Source organism: Netta rufina (genome assembly GCF_964035555.1).
Source record: "Netta rufina genome assembly, chromosome: 4".
Taxonomy (NCBI): Eukaryota; Metazoa; Chordata; class Aves; order Anseriformes; family Anatidae; genus Netta; species Netta rufina.
In genome coordinates this window covers 65847924-65865933 of record NC_140127.1, presented here as the reverse complement: position 1 = coordinate 65865933, position 18010 = coordinate 65847924, and the positions used below count along the sequence as shown (strand labels likewise).

At 37.6% G+C, this 18010-nt stretch overlaps 1 protein-coding gene across 1 annotated transcript in view; it reads right to left on the bottom strand.

Annotated features, from left to right (window-relative positions):
* SORCS2 (sortilin related VPS10 domain containing receptor 2) overlaps positions 1 to 18010 on the bottom strand; it is a gene marked incomplete at both ends in the record, with an annotated part of 543493 nt that overhangs the window by 48607 nt on the left and 476876 nt on the right. The window contains one exon of the mRNA XM_084286795.1: positions 6851 to 6927. Coding sequence (XP_084142921.1) covers positions 6851 to 6927 — 77 coding nt within the window. The remainder of the gene's footprint in view (positions 1 to 6850; positions 6928 to 18010) is intronic.

Sequence of the window (18010 nt, the reverse complement as noted above, 5' to 3'; positions counted from 1 at the left end):
GTTCTTCAGACTCCACAGAACTTGAAATAATTGGTGCTTGCATGTTTTCTGCATTTCCAGTGTCAATGATTAATTTAAATTCAAACTGTGTGTGATCTCACATGGAGGCTGCTCTAAGTTCTGAACCAAAATATATTCAATATTGATTTAATGGTATTCAAAATCTCCTAAATTCTTTTCATTTATTTTCTAGAGGCCACCAGCAGTATGAATGAATAGGTAATTATCATCCCTTTTCCACATCCGGTATCAGTTTTAAGATGCGGTTTACTTGTGTTATTAGTCTATTAAAGCTCATTTAACGTAACAGCAGGCATTAACATGCCAGTTACTACACATGCATAGCACTTAATAGATGAACATACAACCTCCTACACGCTTTGACAAACAGTGGTGAAAAACATAAAGGTTAGCTCTACTTTTCTTGTGAATAAGAAAATACAGACAACAACACTAAATGCTTTTTTTTTTTTTTTTTTTTTTTGATAGTATAGAATGCTGTATTTAGAGAGTTTATCAGCAAGATTGAACTAAAGGGAGGGTGGGGGGAGTCTTTATCTGTCATTCACAATTACTTCAAAAATAGCAAGCATTTAATTTGGATTCGGAATTCAGTCTTCCTCTCATCTAGTAAGAGTATATTTTATGGGAATCCTAGGACTTCAAGTGACTGATCAGCTGTTCTGTATTGCCAATTTACTGGCAACATCCTGATATGAAGCATTTACATTCCTGTCTACTTGTTCCACAAAGCTGCATATTTTAGAAGAGAATACAGTAAAAGGCAGACATTAATTTCAGACACGGTTCAAGAGGACGAGATCAGTTGGACAAGCAAGCGGAGTTTTGATCCTCCTATAAACTTTGTTTGAACTACTGCTTAAATCAAAAAGAAACAGCAATACCAGAACATCAAGTCTCCAAAAGCTTCACCTTCATACTGAAGATAATGGAGGCTGGTATCCACATGACTTCATCCAAATCAGATTTTCCCAGAAAAGCACCATAGCAATTCCTAGAGAACCATTTCAGTATGTCAGCTTTACCCTACTTCCACATAAACTATGGCACACTACAAGGCACAGTGGACACATTAATACCATGTTTATACCATGCTCTTCTTGCACACATTACAAACATTTTATAACCAAAATGTATGAAATTTTTTCATCTTCAGCAAATCAAAATGTATTAATAAATTCATGCTTGTGGAGATCAGTACAGAAGTAAATATTTATCTCTACTTTTTAAAACACCTAAAAAGAAAAGTAAAAAAGTAAAAACTCATAGGTTGAGATAAAGACAGTTTAATAAGAAAGGAAAGAAAGGAAAAATAATAAATAATAATAAGAAGAAAAGAAAATACAAAGGAAGTGATACACAATGCAATTGTTCATCACCTGCTAACTCATGCCCAGCCTGTCCCTGAGCAGTGCCCCCCCCCCCATTTATTTATTTTTATCTGTTTGTTTGTTTAGCACAATGCCGTATGGCCTGGAACATCCCTTTGGTCAGCCTGGGACAGTTGTCCCGGTTCTGTCTCCTCCCAGCTCCTTGCATACCCCCAGCCTCCTTGCTGGCAGGGCAGCATAAACTGAAACATCTTTGAGTTAGTGTAAGCACTGCTCAGCAACAACTAAAACATAAGTGTGTTATCAGCATTATTCCCATCCTAAATCCAATACACAGCACAATACCAGCTAGGAAGAAAATTAACTCTATACCAGCCAAAACCAGGACAAAAGGGTTTATGTAAAGATGGTCCTGGTATCAGAGCTGAAGTCAAAATCCAGGAATAAGTAATATGCATATTCACAGTCAGCCATTAATTCTGTCCTATGCCTCTCCACTAACTGAAGTCAGGTAATATACTTATTATGACCCTAACAAGTAGCCAGCCACTACAGAACTTGATTATTATAGTCCATTTCTACATCTTTCCTTCTCTGACTTGATGACAAAGTTCTCCAAAAAAATCAATGTCTTTTATCTCCCTCTGCTCTCTCTGTTTGTTCCTGTGTCTATTGTAACAACTTCAGCTGCTATTTCAGGCCAGGTTATCAATTGGGAGCAATTAAGAGATCTCCATTAAATAAATGAAACACGTTTAAATGATCCAAGAAAAATTTATTGCACACAATTTTACTCTGAGATGCCTAAGTTTGAAAAGTAATCCAAAATACCTGAAGTCACTTTCATCTCATTTTTAAGATGTCTGCAGGAAAAACAAACAAACAAACCAAAAACACAAACACCTAATCTCACTTAAACAAATACATTCCAAATTACTTTGATACAAAAAGATTATGAAGCAGTGGACTGGAGATTGGGATATAGATTCAGTTCCTAGACACGCAATAGACTTTCTTTGTCATCTTAGTAGGTTGATAGAGCATTGTGGTTCCACTAGATACTTCCGCAGCAGATCCACCATGAAAGTTTTTTTATTCTTGTCTTTTATTTAAGCCATTTCTTCATAGAATCATAGAATGGCTCAGGCTGGAAGGGACCTTAAATATCATCTAGTTCCAACCCCCTGCCATGGGCAGGGATGCCACCCACTAGGTCAGGCTACCCAGGGCCTTGTCCAACCTGGCCTTGAACACCTCCAGGGATGGAAAATTCAGAGCATCTCTGGGCAACCTGTTCCAGTGCCTCACCACCCTCTGAGTGAAGAATTTCCTCCTAAACTCAAATCTAAATCTCCCCTCTTTTAGTTTAAAACCATTACCCCCTGTCCTCTCATTGTCTGCCCAAGGAAAAAGTTGTTCTCCATCTTCTTCTTTAAGCCCCCTTTAAGTACTGAAAAGCGGCAATAACATCACCCCAGAGCCTTCTCTTTTCCAGGCTGAACACCCCCAGCTCTCTCTCAGCCTTTCTTCATAGGAGATGTGCTCCAGCACTCTGATCATCTTTGTGGCCCTCTGGACCCACCCTAACAGCCCACATCCTTCTTGTGCTGGGCACACCAGACCTGGCTGCATCACTCCAGGTGGGCCATCACAAGGGCAGAGCAGAGGGGCACAATCCCCTCCCTCCCCTGTGGGCCACCCCTCTGTTGATGCAGCCCAGAATGTAGTTGGCCTTCTGTGCTGCAAGCACGCACTGATGGTTCATATTGAGCTTTTCATCCACCAGAACCTTCAAGTCCTTCTTGGCAGGGCTGTTTCCGAAGAGTTCCACCCATTCTGTATTCATGTCTGTGATTACCTCAACCCAGGTGCAGTTCGACTTGCACTTAGACTTGTTGAACCTCATTAGGTTCCATATGGGCTCACTTTTCAATTTCTTCCAAAAGCCACTCTTACTCTGCCCTATTTCAAACACAGTGTTGTTAACACATGCAGTTGAAATAGCAGTGGCAGCCATAATGTGAACATAAACTATTTCTTTAGAAAAAAAAATAAACATACTTGTATTATACATAAGGTCATTCTTAACATTTAGCAGAGCATCATAAAATTTCATAAATCAGGACTGAAAAAACAGGTCCCACAGGGAAAAACAATGTTTAAAACCTTTACGTTCTAAAATGTGTTCAAAGATGCTCCATTGCTCCCAGGACGTGAGATTTATTTATCTATCTTATTCACTATCATTAACACATTTTACGATATTGTTTTCCTGGTCTAATAGATGGAGAAATCTTCCAAATAGACATATCTATTCCATGAGTTCACCTTAGGCTACATCTTCATGGTTCACTTAAGATGATCTAAGCCCATGTAGTTCATAATGTCAAGGCTAGATTTCCTTTTCTCGCATACAATCCAGATCACTGCCACTGCATGGACATTTAAGTTACTTGTCAATTGGCTCCTAAACCTCTGCTGTTTACAGTGCCATTTTGTACTGTACACCATTACAAATTTCATTTTGCTATAAAATGTTATACAGTAAAGCAATAGTGTTTTCAACACAAAAGTGCTTTTGAAAGATGTCAATAAGCAACTCCAGCATCATGCATCAGAAAGGCAGGAGAACAATTGGAACCAACTCAATTTGTATTGTCACTGATAAGATTTTTTTTCCTTTTTTTTCCTGTTTATCAAAAATATTTACTTAATTTTACAAAACTCTTGTTTGGGCATTTTTGTTTCTGCCTATCAATGCTAGCTGTACATCCTGCCATGAATGGTACTCGTAGTAGGTCATCCTGAATTCCCATGTAACATTACAATACACAAGTTATGGAAATACAGGTTCAGTTGAAATCGTTCCAAGTGTATAAAATCAGTTAAGAAATTGAAGAAAAATAATGAATAGATTTTCTTTAACCTAGAGATGTACTATAAATTCAGTAACTTAGGGACTGGTCCCTGTTACAAATCACAGACTGAATCTGAGTCAACAATGCAATGCTAGTGCAAAAAAGAGAGATCTTCTGAATTAAGGTGACAGAAATGCTAAGACACCAATGGCAAACATTTAATTCTGTTTAGTAATGATAAAATTTGTAATTTTGCATCCAGTTTTACCATGCTCCAGGGAGAGCCATCGTATTGGATAGTCCAGCTGATGAGCAACAAAGGGGAAAAGCAGTTTAGAAACTAGATCCATCAGGAAAAGAAGACTTTTCTTCCAGAGGGCAGGAGAAAAAAAAGAAAAAAAAAAAAGGAAACCAACCAACAATAACCTATGCTATGGATAGACATGATAATTGCCTTTCAACATCTGAAAGGTTATTTAAAGCTGATAGGAAACCACTGCTCTCCAAAGACAGGAATAAATCAGCTTACCTTGCAAAATTTATGAAACTGCAAGAACAACCACAAAAAGCAAGGATATGCAAAGCAGCACAAAAAGCAGCTTATGTTAAATACTCAGAAAAATCTATGAAGAACGGTGAAACAGCACATAGGTAGACTGCAGAATCTCCTACAGTGAAGGATTAACAAATAGATCTGGCAAATCTCTGTTAAAGATGTTTCTGGTACGTTTGATGTTGCTTCAGAGCAGATGGTTGAATTACACAATCTTTGACCTTCTTCCCTGTCCTATATTCCTATAAGTCTCAGTGCCAATATTGCTCTGACTTCAGGAAAGCTTTTATTTAATTCCTTGAACTACCCTTTCTCCTAGGTTCTTTATATTTACTTTTCTATGTTGCTTTTTCACTCTACACAAACACAGATAGCTTTTCTTCTAGTAGAGTTTGTAGACAGCTCTGCAATGTCATGTGTGGAGCGTGAGAAAGGTTCTGGGCACTTACCAACCATTGCCACAACGTTTCTAAGCCAGTGACTTAAAACCACCTTAGGAATTGTAACAAAACATGAACTTCGCTCTCATTTTACCAGCACAAGAGCCCTGTAGTTTACTCTCTAAATAATTCCCATATCATCTCACTTGAATGTAAATTTTTATTTTGATCACAAATACTGAGTAAGTTCTTCCAAAGGCTTCATAGCATCTTTAATTAAAATCAAGCAGGCAATGGTGTCATAATGAGGAACAGTTTGTTGCTGGTTTTACAGCTTGAATAGTCATCTTAAGGTCAAGTTCCATCGCAGATCATTTGCCTGAGTGCCTCACAAATAAAAGCAGCAAAAATATGAAATTGATCATTTTTTCTCTTTCCTTCTTATTTTTCACCCCATCAAGACTATAGAACTCTGGAAAATTGTGATGATAAAATATTAGAGAGGCCTCTGTTAAGACTTAGATAACACAGTACAGGCTGTAAATCCTGGAAGGCTTTTGCGTTTAACCACCTATTTATCACCTGCTGGAATTCCAGAAAGATTTTGGCATAAAATCTCATCTTTTAAAACTCAAAGGACATTATCATGACAAAAATAATATATTTCTTTTAAAAAGCCCTCCTGTGGAGTATTAATGGCACCCTGAAATAGCAATCTAAGAAAATGTCTGTATTTTGCTCTTTTTATCTCAAAATTCCTGAGGTCAATAACACTAGTGCTAGTGAGAGCGCTTGCACACCTACTTGTACTTATATTATAACACAACTAGATCTTAATTCATCTGAACACTAAAAGACCATTTTAACAGAAATCAAATGACTTTTTGATGCACTTTGGTGCTTTGAGGGCTTTTTTTTCCTTCTTTTTCTGAATATACATCAGAAGTAGTTCACAGAACTTCATCATGTTTTATGACCATTACTGTTGTTGATATTTACACTCAAAAAGAATATATTCCTATGATTAATCGTTGCTGATACAGAGCAATTTATGATAAAATGAATAACAAAGGTACAATGCTTAAATCAACACTAAGAACTGGAAGCATAAGACATCCAAAAATCAAATGCCATTTCAACTACTACAAGACTGTGATGTTATTTAAAAAATACTTTAATGTTCATAGTCCTATAACTGATTAAATCATACTAAAAAAAATGAAAAGTTTTTTTTTTTTTTTAATCTATTCAATCTCTTTTTGCTTTCTCACCTTCAATGGAGAAAAAAGTTTAAGCTTAAATACCAGTTTTAACCGTGAAGCAGAAAAATGTCCCCCTTTCTACCCAAACCATGTCTTTCAGCTTGGAATATTTGTACTGCAAGATTTAGCCCAAGTCAACTTCATCATTAGCATAGGAAGATTACTGAAACTATGAAAAAAACTAAATGCATGTTTCTTATGCAATGTATTTGCAAGCTCTGTAAAAAGAACAAAATATTTGTTTCAGTGGAACCTGACAGCCTAACCAATTAGAGTCTTTGTAAATCACCTCTTTAATCTCTCAGTTTCCAAGTGAAAGGGGAATAATAATAGCCACCTACCTCAAAAGAGTGGGTGTATGAAAATAAATTTATCATTATAAAATACATCATATTAGTTAAATTAAAAATATTTCCTGTTGCCTTTGACTAGTTCTGTTTCCTACCTGACGCCACGTATTCCCACAGTCAGATGTGATGTACATTTCTTCTTTATACTCAACCAGCTGGGACCCCAGGTTACCTGTCACAAAGGAGAAGGAAACAAGAGTGGCACCCAATTAACAAGACATTGGATCCGGTTCTGACACTAGTCAGAGCAAGAATTAAACTTAGATGATTGGTGGAAATGCTTATTCTAGTATCAATAGATATAGCCTCTTAAAAACATATATGCAACCTTTTTTTTTTTTTTTTTTTCAACAGTGCTAGGTGTATATAGGTGGGAGCAATGAAGTTTAATTGTACTAAAACACAGGCCAAAACAACATTTTATTTTTTCTCCAGCATGCTTAAAAAATTGATACTAGAACATATATTTAAGATGCAAGTGTGAAATGTGCATCAACTCAGAATCCCTACCTTAATCACATTATGTAAAATTATTCATACTGAAGTGTTAAAATAAAAAATGTTTTATCTGCATGACTTTATGGAAAAAAAGGATAAATACTCAGGATAAATATGTAACACTGAAAAGTGGGGATGGGATCTGAAAGGCACTGTAAATGCAAGTCTCAAGCAGAATTACTTGATTTACTTAAGTATTCACCAGGAAGCTATGGAATATTTTTAAAAATAGCACCGAAGAGCAGCAGGTAGCAAACAGAAGTATTGAAACAAACTTGTGAAACAAGATCTTAGAAGGTGCAATCCCAAATAGCAAGATCTCCATCTTTTAACATGTTTTGTTTCAAACTGCAAACTACTGAATCACCAGACAGCTGTAGTGAAAAAATCATAGCATGATATTCCTTCTAAATGATGTCCTCCAGGGGATTTTGACTTAAATATATGGTTTGCATGTTTTTGCAGTAAAAAGAAAGGCAAAAGTTACCAGATCCTCTTAAGCAGAAGAGATGAGGAAGCAAAACACTTGAGATTAGATTAGCAGTATGAAATTTCGTTTGTGTTATATAAATAGCTGTTTTTTACCACCAAAACAGATCTGTCTTGGCAGAGCGTAGTCATTAGTGCTGAAAGGTTCCAGAGAGGAATGACTCTGCTCACTGCTCAAAACACACACTCTATTTAGACCATCAAGACTGCATGTGTTTCATTACTTAAAAGTTTAACTACATTATTTAACCATGCATACAGCCTAGATAAGATTATGCTACTTTTTATGTAGGATCAGCAAATTTATAAAATGCTGTTCATTTCCTTCAACTGTATCAACTGTTTTAGAAGATGCTTCTTGCTTTTTCCTCTTCCCATCTAACGCCATGTCCTCAATTTATTGAATGGTTCAACAAAGACTTAGTTGGTTGTGTCAATTTGAAATAAAACCCGTTCCTGTAAGCCATTAGGAGATTTGATAAGGTCGGTATAGTATGAATGAAGGTGATGGAGACTGAATACTCATCTAAGAACTGGGCTTGTATGGATGAAGTGTGTATATATATATCAGCTTTTCAGTACTTAAAGGTGGCTTATAAAAAAGATGGAGCGACTCTGCTCAATCAGATAATGACAGGACAAGGGCAAATGGATTTAAACTAAAAGAGGGGAGATTTAGATTAGAGATTAGGAAGAAATTCTTCACTCAGAGGGTGGTGAGGAACTGGAACAGAAGCTGTGGATACCCCATTGCTGGAGGCATTCAAGCCCGGGTTAGATGAGGCCCTGGGCAACCTGATCTAGTGCGTGGCATTCCTGCCTATGGCAGGGGGCTGGAACTAGGTTATCTTTAAGGTCCCTTCCAACATGAGGCCTTCTACAGTTCTATGATTAAACCAGTAAGATTAAAAATGTGCCAAAACCAATTTAGACTCAAAGTGCATAGATGACCCTCATAGCTGCTACTGGATATGACAGCAGCTGTACCAAGCCAGGAGGAAAAAGAAAAAGAAGCAGGTAATTGCGGAGTAAACAGCCCCTATTCCTTCCTTAAAAAAATCACTGTCTTCAAAAATGGCCCAGCACCACGTCAGCATTAAGGCCATGGGGCCTCACCTTCCCACAGCTCTCTGCCAACTTGGTCCATGCAGCTGGGCTAGTAAGGGCAATCACTTGGCTTCACAACAAAGTTATTTCTTTCACATAAGGCTGTCTGGATTTAAGAAAGGCCCCATGATACCAGCATTCAAAATGAAACCTCAGTGACAGAAACAACAGTAAGTTGCAAACACATTTCACATAGGCAGAACTTCCAGTTTAAGAAAAAAAAAAAAAAAAAAAAAACACAAAGCAAGCAAAAAACAATTAAACATTTTAAACTCCTGAATAAGAAACTGTCTTGAATAAGACAGATGTAAAATGAAAGCTTCACATTTGAGTTCAGTTATATTTCCTCCTAAATTTTAAGTTTATTTAAAAATATTTGTTTTATAGCCATTTTCACTTTATTATCACTTTGAATCTTAAAAACCCATGTCAACAAAGATCAGGAAGGTTGATCTGATTTTCCCGAGTCTTGAAGCTCTCATAGGGAAGTAGGACGAGATTCTATCAGTTTTGTGTAGCAAAGATCAGTCTGGCCACTAGAAGGGGGTGTGAATGAGAAAATATCTTCTCAGGATGTGTAGGAAGGGAAGGCAGATTTGACTTGCTGTTTAACCAAAATATATATTTCTTTACTCTTTTGCTATTCTCATTTTCATTATTCACTATTCTTACTTTCCTTATACAGTTTTCATTGGCATATGCTCCTGTAAATGCTTGTGATTCTGTAATTACAGAACTTTTTCTTTGGGATAGCTGGAGATTTATTTTCTTGCTAGGATGTAATGTGTTGCTTTCAGTCTACACCTTTCTTTGCACAGATACCTTTTAATGATTGCATTGTTAGTTTTGCTCTTGGATAAATGCCAATTATTCTGTTTTTACCTTTTAATGAACTCACATGCATAGATCTTTATATTGAGAAGTGATATGGAGCTGCACCTTAAAAAGTGCAGTGGTAAATTGCCTTAGCTAATGGAGAATTAGTCTGTAAACTAAACATCATCAACTTCTGCTTCATTAGAAAGCCTTTTACATCCAGCTGATACGCTAATGAGAAAGATATTAGCAAAAGCTTTGTAATTGCAGCTCTGTAACAAGACAGATCTGACTTCTCCTAGCTTTGCTTTTACCTTTATTGTCTTTTCTTGGTAAGTGAACAAAAGACGTTGGACTCAGTTGTACTTACAGAGAAGTGCCATTCTGTCAAAAAACACAACTGATGACAAACTTGGCATGAAGGCTGGTGTGCTACTCTGGGGAAAGGCTCTGCTCTTCGACCTTTAAAAGTAGTCCATCCCCAGGTCAAAGGTAAAAAAAAAAAAAAAAAAAAAAAGTGATGCCTGCAGTGACTTCTGATTGTTGATGTAATAATGCTCTATGCACTAATGAAGGCTGTAATTTTCACTAACTCCGGTTTTTTTTTTTAGAAGTGATTCCATTAATTTTTGCAAACTTTATAAAGTCAAGTCTGCACGCACGTAAGAAAACTCTTTTCAATTTATTTACTGTTTGCTATCTGGTAGCTATACAATGGGTACTTGTTGAAAAAGTGTTAGTGGACTGGGAAGGAAAAAGCAGAAGAAATAGCAAGCAGGAAACCTGCATCACAAATGGAGACAAGTTCTTCAAAAAAAAAAAAACAAAAAAAACTTAGTGGACTCATCACAGTTTTGTTTTCAAACCTTTCTATTTAATCTATGTCACAAAAGAGCTAAGAGGTCTGTATTTAAAGTGTTACATTGATTTAACTTTTTTTTTTTTTTTTCTATATTCTAGTAACATGCAACTTCAAAGATACAGCAGATTGCTATTTTTGAGTGTACACTTTTACTTCAAGGCTCTAGCTACTTCACAGTGTGTCACATTACTGAATTAAACTAGCTAACTAGACAAAGCATACATAATAGCACCCCATAAACTCCTTTGCAACAGCTCCAATTCACTTCAAACAAAATGCAGAAAAAATCCTGACATAACAACATTGCAAACAAATGACGGCAAAGTCATACAAGCACTCGGAAAACACAGCTGAAACATTCTAAAATTTTTCTTGCTGTGTCTGAGTGGAATTATGAACCATATTTGTGTTAAGTGTGGCAGCCAGTAACATAAGCATTCTGTTTCTCACATTCTGCATCACAATCAGGTGATGCAGAATGTGAGAAATAGCCAAATTATACTCAGCCCTTAGACTAGAATCCAACACTTTGAAGACATCAAATGTCTTACCCCCCGAAGAGCAGTTCATTAGTACCGTTCTGCTACCCACCACACACTGATATGTCCACACAGTAACGCAATCCACAAACATCACAGTAAGCTGGTGAATCATGCCAAAATCTTTATTATAGCTGTAAAAATCTGAAGTAACTCTTCAGGTGTGCCACTACAACATGGAAGCCTTTTATCATTTTATTGGGTCTGTGTTAGATCTCAAAATCTGAGGTAACAAGTAAAGGTTATAATATCCTGAGTGCAATTCAAGTCCATACTGGAAAAGTTCCTGCATCTGGTGTAGGTAACAAACTTTAGACTATGTTAGCCAGAGCTATGATTGGTATCATTCTAACGTATTTTTTTTGCTGATCTAAATGGCCTGAAAAATAGTCTGACTCACATTTTGCCTTCTAGTCTTAAAATTTTCACCTGTGGTACAGAACCTTCTCAAACCTGGGTTATTTTGTCCTTTGCAGCTAAATGAGAAAATAGAAAAGATGACCCTTCAATGACTGAGACTGTGTGTTTCAACTTCGCTTTCTGCATTTCTCATTCAATTTTCAATGTATTGCCTCATCTTTTATCCCTAATGACCAGGTGGCATTACTGCAAACTACACACATACATTAAATAAGGGATCATCCTGCAGCCCTGAGGCCAACTGGCATCACTTGCCCACGTTCATACTATATAACACAGCCCAGGGTCTCACCAGGTGCTATTGCCTTGGTAGATGTTCTTTTTTTGTGTGTGAGGATTTTCTGGTTGTTGTTGTTTTGATCATTTGTTTTGGTTTTGGTTCTAATTACCTAAAAGAACTTGAGGTTTATGTTATAGGCTATGAAAATGGGGTGCTCATGTCATGAAACTGAGGATGTGTTATGGCACGACCCTGGTTGTGATGGATGTGTCTGAAAGCAAAAAGCCAAAGTATGACAGTTTCAGTGGGTTGTGTAGGTGAAGGGACCTAACCGTGGTAGTTTTCTTTTTTTTTTTTTTTTTTTTCCTATACAATTTATCAGAAACATTCGTGTGTGTGTGCTTTCTCCCACATCACGGCCAGGTCACCATACACACTTTCACCATTCTTAACAACCTCCCCAAAAGCTTTTGCTGCCAACAGAACCAGGATATTGTGCTAGAGACTCTTGGTGTTAGCCAGTATGGTTCCGCTGTTATGTTTGGACAACTTGTTTGCTAAATTTAGGAAACATAAGGAAACATTTTGGTAAGAATTTCAGATTTATTTTATTTTATTTTTTATTATTAAACACAGTCTTCTTTCATCTCTGCTATTTGCATTCTTAAAAACCTTTTCAAACTGTGATTTGGGAGATAGTAAATCTTCATGACTATGCTTTCCATTTGCCTTTCCTGAACAAAGGATTAGGTAAGGTAAATGGGTAAAATCACATTCCATCCCTGCAGGGGTGGCATGCCTGAAAGCTAGGCTACAAGGTCACCAACTACTGTCCCACATATTTATCTAAGCTATTCATAATTTTGCACATCAGATTAGCAGTTGGCAGTGGTCTGATTTCTGAAAGAAAATAATGCATTTTAATGATGGCCAGTAGACAGCTAAGCTCTCTGGAATTGTGGTATAGTTGTGAAAACATATACAGACCTCAAAAGAGTTAGCTAATTAGAGTTTTTCATTGCTCAGGCATTTTGGCAGGTTCCTACTGGGTCACAGAAATATCAGAGATTAACTTCATTTAAAATTTACTACTGATTTATGTATTCTAACCACTACTTATCACTGCATTTACCCATATTTTTTATGTGATTTTAGACATGCTTACTCTGAGAAGAAATAATCCCCACATGCAACACTTTGATAATTCTTCAAATATGGAAAATCTTTTCCAGGTACTTAAATTTAGCATACAGACAGATACCTGCATCAGAAAGAGGAATGCACCTTGCCTACATTGCCTGTTAATTAATACATCCATAGCATCTCTGTAGTCAATGAACAAGCTAAAAATTCATGGTTTGTAAACTACCAGTCAGTGTAGACCAAGCATGTGACCAATTTGCATTTCAATGTCCCAGATAGGCTGTTTTTGCTTGGCAAACTGAAGTAGTGCTTAGCTGAGGGAGCGATTCACACAAAGTTAAGGAACATGTTGACATGAGAAAAATCTTCAGGAACTGCAGGATCTTCACTGTGAAGAGCACTAGGAAATGCTCCGTCATCTCCCTGTTATCTCACCCTTTCTGAAGTGGCAGCTTGGTATGCTACTTTGGTGAAAAACTACATACATTTATTACAATGCATGCAACGTATTTGGGCCAGACATGGCAAAAAGTAAACTGAACTTTCCTCAATTCCTTAATGTGAACTTCCTCAATTCACACAGAAGTGCAAAATTTACTGCTTGCTTGACTTGCCATCTGGATTGGAGGCTAAGCAGAGAATTATAGTAAACTAGCACCTGAAAAATCTACACTTCTCTAAACATTTTTCATAGGAAAGTCTTTCACAAGTTTATAATAAAAATTTACACATCAATTGACACACATTTCATAGCTGATGCTGTGAAAAAAAGAGAAGTTGCTGCCAAGATTAAAATGCACAAAAATAAAATGTAAATGTGAAATCCTATTACGTTTCTTAAAGGGAACAAGTCAGTTATTTGAAAGAACACTTTAATGTGCAGCTATAAAATTTAATATTATGTCTGCACAATTTAGATATATATTTATAAGCTACAAATATACACACCTCATAACTATTTATGCAACTTTAATAGAGTGCAATTTTTACTTGTAAATGTGAGTTTAAAAAGATGCAATTTTACCATCGTATTTTTGCATTTTTCCCAAATGCTCAAGGCTTTAATGCTGTTTGCCACTTAATTATTCTTTCAAGTTAAAACATTATTTAGTAGTCTCTGTGCTGTGATTTTCAAGCATAGTATCAAATCTACCCTTAAGTCATGGGTTAGGTTTTCAACTGTCACAAGAGTGTCATATAACGTTTCTATAATGTACCAATTTCATGTTAAAGGAATTTATTATTATTATTATCATCATCATCGTTATTTTGGCTTGGCCTTTTTATTAGTAACCACACTGCTCTTATTGAGAAGAGTAGTTTCACTGCTCTTATGATTAGAAATTCTGATTTCCAGTTCTTATCCAGTTGTTTACATCATACGATAAGCATCTCTTTACTGCCATTTGTTTCTACCCCATGGTTACACTTTCAAGAAAAATCAGATTCTTTATCAGCCTTCATATTTTTTCAACTAATGAGAATCTCCATGTAAATAGAACCTCTGTTTTCATCAAATGCCAAGTAGTCCTTAGCACCTGCTCATTGGTCCTGAAAATTGATGATCAGAGTTGTACATGCTGTTATTAGTACAGTACTTTGACAGTGTTCATATTTCCCTCTCTCTGTTGGCAATTATTTACCTACTTCACCCTCAGAATACATTCCCCTTTTCCACAGCACAACACATTGATGGTTTGTAGTCACACTGTGATCAACTGACATTCCTGGATCTTTATTATCATCTGTCATTTCCAGATGATGTGCTCTCACTAAATCTAACAGTAAAATTGCAAGTGTGTGATGTGGCCCAAATAATCTGATTTCTGTATGTGCTAAGGAACTAGTACTTCTGCTGATTTGCATGTGATTATCAATGTTGAAAATCAGTCCAGAAGAAACACAAGCTTGTTGTATATAAAGTATTTCTGATAAGAAGGTAAGTTCACAAGAATATCAGGTTTTCCAGATAAGATCAAAGGATGTGCACTGAGCATACAAATAATACAAACGCAAGTCAAAATTTGAGCTGAGACAGGTCATCTGTTTACAAGAGGCATGCAGCTTCTCTTTGAGATTTTTAAATCATCCTTCTGCTCTGTTTACAACTACATGACCTTCTACCACAGAAAGGATGTACTGCCCTATTCCTGAAAATATTTTTTGTACTTTCACACCATTCTTCCCATCTTTTTAGCCAGCTGCTATGAGTGGTGGTGCCTCTACCATTTCAATTCTGTTAGAGGTTGCTCAACAAGTCAAATTTAACAAATCAGTCCAGTTCTTAATGATATCTGGATGACATTAGAAAGAACATTTCCTTATATTGAGGAAAACTGCTGTTTACCTACCAGATATGCTAAAACAAAGTCACAATGATATAATCTCACGGAATCATAAAATCATTTAGGTTTGAAAAGACCTTTAAGATCCTCAAATCCAGCCATCAACCTAACACTACCAAGCCCACCACTAAACCATGTCCCAAAACAGCACATCCACACATCTCTTAAATACCTCTGGAGATGGGGACTCCACTACTTCCCTCTGCAGCTTGTTGCAGTATCTAACTACCCCTTCCATGAACAAACTCTTTATGACATCTAATCTAAACCTCCCCTGGTGCAAATTGAGGCCATTTCCTCACACACCATCACTTACCACCTGTGAAAAGAGACTGTCACACTGCAACTGTCTTTCAGGTAGTTTTAGAGACTGGTAAGGTCTCCCCACAGCCTCCTTTTTCTCCAAAGTAAATCCCAGTTCCCTCAGCCACTCTTCATATGTCTTTTTTTTTTTTTTTTTTTTTTTTTTAAAGGAACTGCATTCTAGGAAGGAATTAAGGGCAAAGCATTCTTCTCCAACCTGCCATCCCTGATATTTCAGGACTGTGCACTTCAAAAATACACACAAAACCCAGTCGAATGAAAACAAACCAAGATCTCAAAAATTATCAGTTCACTACATCAGATTATAATGCAAGGACAGAGAAAAAAGAAGTGGAAATAACAGACTCATTAATCAAACTGCATTGCTTAATATGCTAGTAAAAAGTGTGCAGGTTCAATATAATAAGGCTAGAAGTAAGAACCTACATTAGAATAGGAGTACCTTTATGTAAAAAGAAAATCCTTGAGAAGGAAGTTATTTTCTGAATTACTGGAATATATTAAATGTGAATTAAACACCAACTTAGATACTTCCCAGAAATGTAACTACAAAGGCACTGTACAAATTCTCAGTCTCATTCTTGTCACTAAAAACATAGCAGCATTTCCCCAGGTAGGTCTACCTCCAGTAAAATATTTTGAACCCCATTTACACTAAGAGAACACTTGAAATCTTCAGTTATATTGAAGTAATAGGAACTGTCGTTCTCATTCAACAGCAAATATGCTTGCCTTGAAATTCTTAGGAAATTTTCAGTTTAGAAACCTTTTTATAAGACACTATTATAAGCTAAAGTAAAAACAGTTATTGATTAAAAACATATATTTGTAGGAAAAGATAAGTAGTACACTTGTGAATTTCACCTAAGCATATTCTAGAACATAAGAATAATGTGATTTAAAAAACTCTTTTAACAGTTAGCATTTCAAGAATTTTGAAACAAAGAAACAGAAAATCAAAATAAATAAATAGATGAACTACAAGGGTACTGTAGTGGGTTTACGTGGCAAGGTTTTGGTAGCAGGGGGCTATAGGGGTGGTTTCTGTGAGAAAGATCTAGAAGCTGCCCCATGTTTGGGAAGGGCCTCATTGTTTTCCAGATCTGAGCCAATAAGCGATGTTGTTTGCGCCTCTGTGAGAGCATATTTAAGACAGCGAAAACAACGCTGCGCCACACAGCAGCCGGGAGAGTCAAGGGAGTGAGGCACAGCACCAAGGTCAGTGTAGAAGGAGGGGGAGAGGTGCTCCAGGCGCCGGAGCAGAAGTCCCCTGCGGCCTGTGGTGAGGACCATGGTGAAGCAGGATGTCCCCCTGCAGCCCACGGAGTACCACGGTGGAGCAGGGTTCCACGCTGCAGCCCGTGGAGGAGACCACGGTGGAGCAGGTGGCCCTGCACCGACGGAGGCTGCCGCCTGTGGAAGACCCCTGCCGGAGCAGATTCCGGGCCGGACCTGTAGCCCGTGGAGAGGAGCCCACGCAGGAGCAGGTGACCTGGCAGGAGCTGCTGCCCGTAGGGGAGCCAGGTTGGAGCAGTTTTCTCCTGAGGGATGGACCCCGTGGTACGGACCCATATCTGGAGCAGTTCTGAAAGAGCTGCTGCCTGTGGGAAGCCCACGCCGGATCAGTTCATCAAGGACTGCATCCCGTGGGTGGGACCCCACAGCACAGGGGACGAGAGTGACCGAGAAGGAGCGGCAGAGAAGAAGTGCTGTAGACTGACCATAACCCCCATTCCCCGTTCCCCTGCGCCGCCCGGGGGGAGGAGGTGGAAGAGGGTGGATGGGGGGGGAAGGTGCTTTTGTTTTTTTTTTCCTTTGTTTTCTCACTTCTCTCGCTTGTTAGTTGTAGGCAATAAATCTTACTATCTCCTTATGCCGAGTCTGTTTTGCCCGTTACAATAATTATTGCGTGATTTTCTCGTCCTTATCTCAATCCTTGAGCCCTTTTCACATATTTTCTCCCCATTCCTCTTTGAGGAGGGGGAGTGAGAGAGCGGCTGTGGTGGAGCTTGGCTGCCCACTCGAGCGGAACCACGACAGGTACAAAGTAAAACAGACTTGTGATTTTTTTTTTTTTTTTTTTGGAGATGAGTAGTCAATAAAAGAAATTCCACCGTAGTATTAAATTCCACTTCACAGTAACATGGTACAATACATATGTTATAATGAAGCAAACACAACCAGCATTGTTCTCAGCACTGATTATGTTGTTTTGAGGCAAAGACACATTTGCCTCAGTCACTTTATCTCTCTTTAGGTGGGAAGGTATTAACAAATATTACAAGACAAATTATCTCTATGTAAGCTTCAAGAACAAAGGCTTGGCCACTGTTTAGATTAATTTATTGAATTTGCTGGGCTATTATTCACACTGGAGGAGATGGTAAGGCTTTTCGTTTCCAGAGAAAAAGAATGCAGGACAAGTCCTTCAGCCACTGTCACTGCTTCACACTGCACTTAAGGGGAAGGAGATACTACGCAGCAGAGAGAAG